Here is a 3,229-nt window from a genome sequence, read left to right as displayed (position 1 = left end):
TACCTAACATCAATAACCCACATTGGAAATTACCTAACATCAATAACCCACATTGGAAATTACCTAACATTAGTAAACTACATTGGATATCACCTTAGCCGGCTTAGCGTCAGTGTAGCTGTGCAGGATACATACCTGCGAGATGGCAATAGAATAATGAACTGTAATGAAAACTAGCTGTAATGAATGTAATGCCTGTGTGACGCAATCAATCGTCCGGGTATTTGATTTCAAAAGAGCATCATTCAGCCAGTCAGTGGCCATGATGCCTGTGATCATATTTGTTGGTGATAAACAGGGTGTCAATAAGGCTCTATGCCATTCTTTGTATCAGTGACTTCAGGGTAATTGTTTTGGGGAGAATTATCACCGTTAATCATTATCATCCCTGTCATTACACGTTGAGTGTGAAGCCATTAAGCCTGTGTTAGTGTTGTGTATCGAGTCACCATCACATGCGTTTAGCGTAGTGTGTGCCTGCTTGTGCGCGTCTTACAGCGTTGCCTTGCTGATTTGTGTAACAAGAGCGAGAGTATTTGTCTGGCGTGTCCGGCGTGATCATGATCATGATCTGCGCACCGGATTGCTCGCTGTTTACAACGATTCACAGGGTGTTGAACAGGTTGCTCATCTTGAATTAGATTCGCATATATCATCTCCTGTATATTGCCTATAGTTGATAACAATAGTGATATTTAAATACGGCGCGATTCCACAGGGAATGTTATTTTTTGCAGTTTTTTACTGTAGGTATGCAGTGATTGCTAGTGGTGGGACGATTCATCGACATATCGATGTATTGGCATACTATCTAGTCATATGTTTTTTCGAAGATACGTTTAACCATTTGCAATACATGTATCAATACTCTCATTTAGTAGCGTAGTTTCTTAAAAAAAAGAAACAACACAATTCGTAATTCCAGAGCAGTTTTTACCCAAATCTCCACAATACAGATTTTTAATCGTTCACGTGATTGGTTTGATTGGTTCTAGAGTTGACTAGGTAGTTTCACTTGAAAATATCGTGATACGGTCAACTATCGTGAAGGCTGTATCGTGATACGGATCGTATCGTGACGGCTGTATCGTGATATGGATCGTATCGTGAAGGCTGTATCGTTATACGGATCGTATCGTGAAGGCTGTATACCACATTCAGAAAATCAGCCTAACATCAATACCCAACATTAGAAATCACCTAACATCAATAACCCACATTAGAAATTCACCTAACATCATAGATACGATTGCATGTGATCGCTCGTCTACTTGACAGGCACTGTTTCGTCCCGTGGCTATGATGGTGCCAGACTATGCACTCATCGCTGAGATCAGCCTGTTCTCCTTCGGCTTCTCCGATGCGAAAGCTCTAGCCAAAAAGATTACCAGCACGTTCAAGCTATCATCAGAGCAGTTATCCTCGCAGGTAAACACCCATTCAGATCTGGCTAATGACGCTGCCTCAGGGCAATTTAATCAAGAGTTACTAACATAATAAACAAATGTCTATTGTTGCGTCAGATGTGAGGTAGGAGGTCTGGTAATAAATAGACGGGCTCTAACGTTCTCTTTCAGGTGGTCGCTAACAAAACGGTACCTTTACCAGAAAATAGGTTTGCCCTATGGAAACCCATTCATTTCACAATAAAACAAGCATGTTCAACGTGCTATTTTACCACTTGCGCATCGATCATTGTTCAGCAAAGCTACAGGAATTCAGTTTGGTCACTGTCCTTCAGATGTGATTATGTACTCAATAAGCGCATACTCAGTTTGCTTGATTGCTGCTTCGTGCACGTTCCATGCCCATCATACTTTCGCGCAATGAGCGTTTACCACATGATGACATACGCCAAGGCTGATATGATTAGTTATTTGCTGCGTGTGGCAGTCAAGTCACATGTGAGGGTGGTCAGTGTGGTGTTAATTGCATTCATAGCACACCTGCTGTCATATGGAATTTAAATGTTGGTGAAGTATCATGATGTTGCAATTCGATTTCGATTAATCAAAGAAAATTGAATTAGAATTAATTAACTAAATAACTTATCAATTAATTTGATCAATAGCCATCACAGTGGATGCTGTAATGATGTGAAGCCGAACAGAGAGTGTCAGCATCACTATAGGAAGAGGATTGCCCACGTAATGTAACGATTTTTCTCTGAGAGTAACCGTAGTATCGACACAGCGAAGAATAATAAATAAATAATATTTATTTGATTGCAATATTAAAGTGTCACAGTGGGCATGAAACACAGCTAGTATTTCTATACGAAAAGTGATATATTCGCTCAAATTTCACTCGCCTTAGATTTGATAGATTTCGTTAAAATATTCACGAGGTTTGGTTTTTAGAACGCAAGTTTGGGATTTTGTGTTATATCCTGGATTGCAATATATCAACAGCTGTCAGATATTGCAGAAGGGAGATTGTACTTGTGTTTTTGTACTCAACATCATTCACTGCCTGCCACTGTGTTTAGTTTTTTTATGAATGTAATAGTGACATGGAGATTCATTTCCGCTGGCATCACGCAAAGGAAAACAATCTGGGAAGCAGATAAGAAAAGTCATGGCTAGAACAGATGAGATTTCCACCTAGAAGCACTAAATCATTTCTTACAGAAACTGTTGCCAATTCCTCTACCGAACAGCAGGTTGGCACAAATCCAATTGCTGAGTGTGTTTTATGTTTTATGTCTTGTTTTGAAGGACCACTACGATTTCGGCATGAGAGCGGTGAAGACTGTCATTTCTGCAGCCGGAAATCTAAAGCGGGAAAATCCACAAATGGACGAGGTAATTAATTGCCTGGCACTGTATGCACTTAGTGACCATAACCTATAACTATAACCATAACCATAACCATAACCATTACTAACATTAATAATCCACACTGGAGATCACCTAGCATTAATGATGCAAATCCTCAATCACCTAACATTTCATAATCCATATTATCAATCATCTAACATTGATAATCCATTATCAATCATCTAACATTGATAATCTAATTTACATCATCAATCACCTAACACTGATAATTCATATTTGCAATCACCTAACATTGATAATCCTCATCATCAATAATCTAACATTGATAATCCATATCATCAGTCACATAACATTCATAATCAATATCTTCAATCACCTAACATTAATAACCCACATTAGAAATCACCTAACATCAATAGCCCACATTAGAAATCACCTAACATCAATAG

General features: G+C 38.9%; 1 protein-coding gene across 1 annotated transcript in view; it reads left to right on the top strand.

The window, feature by feature from the left end:
- Window positions 1-3,229, top strand: part of LOC106808130 (dynein heavy chain 1, axonemal-like) — a 79,184-nt gene that overhangs the window by 57,335 nt on the left and 18,620 nt on the right. Inside the window, exons 29-31 of the mRNA XM_014810710.1 lie at window positions 299-344; window positions 1,279-1,428; window positions 2,718-2,804. Of these exons, the coding sequence (XP_014666196.1) occupies window positions 299-344; window positions 1,279-1,428; window positions 2,718-2,804 (283 nt within the window). The remainder of the gene's footprint in view (window positions 1-298; window positions 345-1,278; window positions 1,429-2,717; window positions 2,805-3,229) is intronic.

Source organism: Priapulus caudatus, unplaced genomic scaffold (genome assembly GCF_000485595.1).
Source record: "Priapulus caudatus unplaced genomic scaffold, Priapulus_caudatus-5.0.1 Scaffold255, whole genome shotgun sequence".
NCBI lineage: Eukaryota > Metazoa > Priapulida > Priapulimorpha > Priapulimorphida > Priapulidae > Priapulus > Priapulus caudatus.
This window is presented reverse-complemented; position numbering and strand designations above follow the sequence as displayed.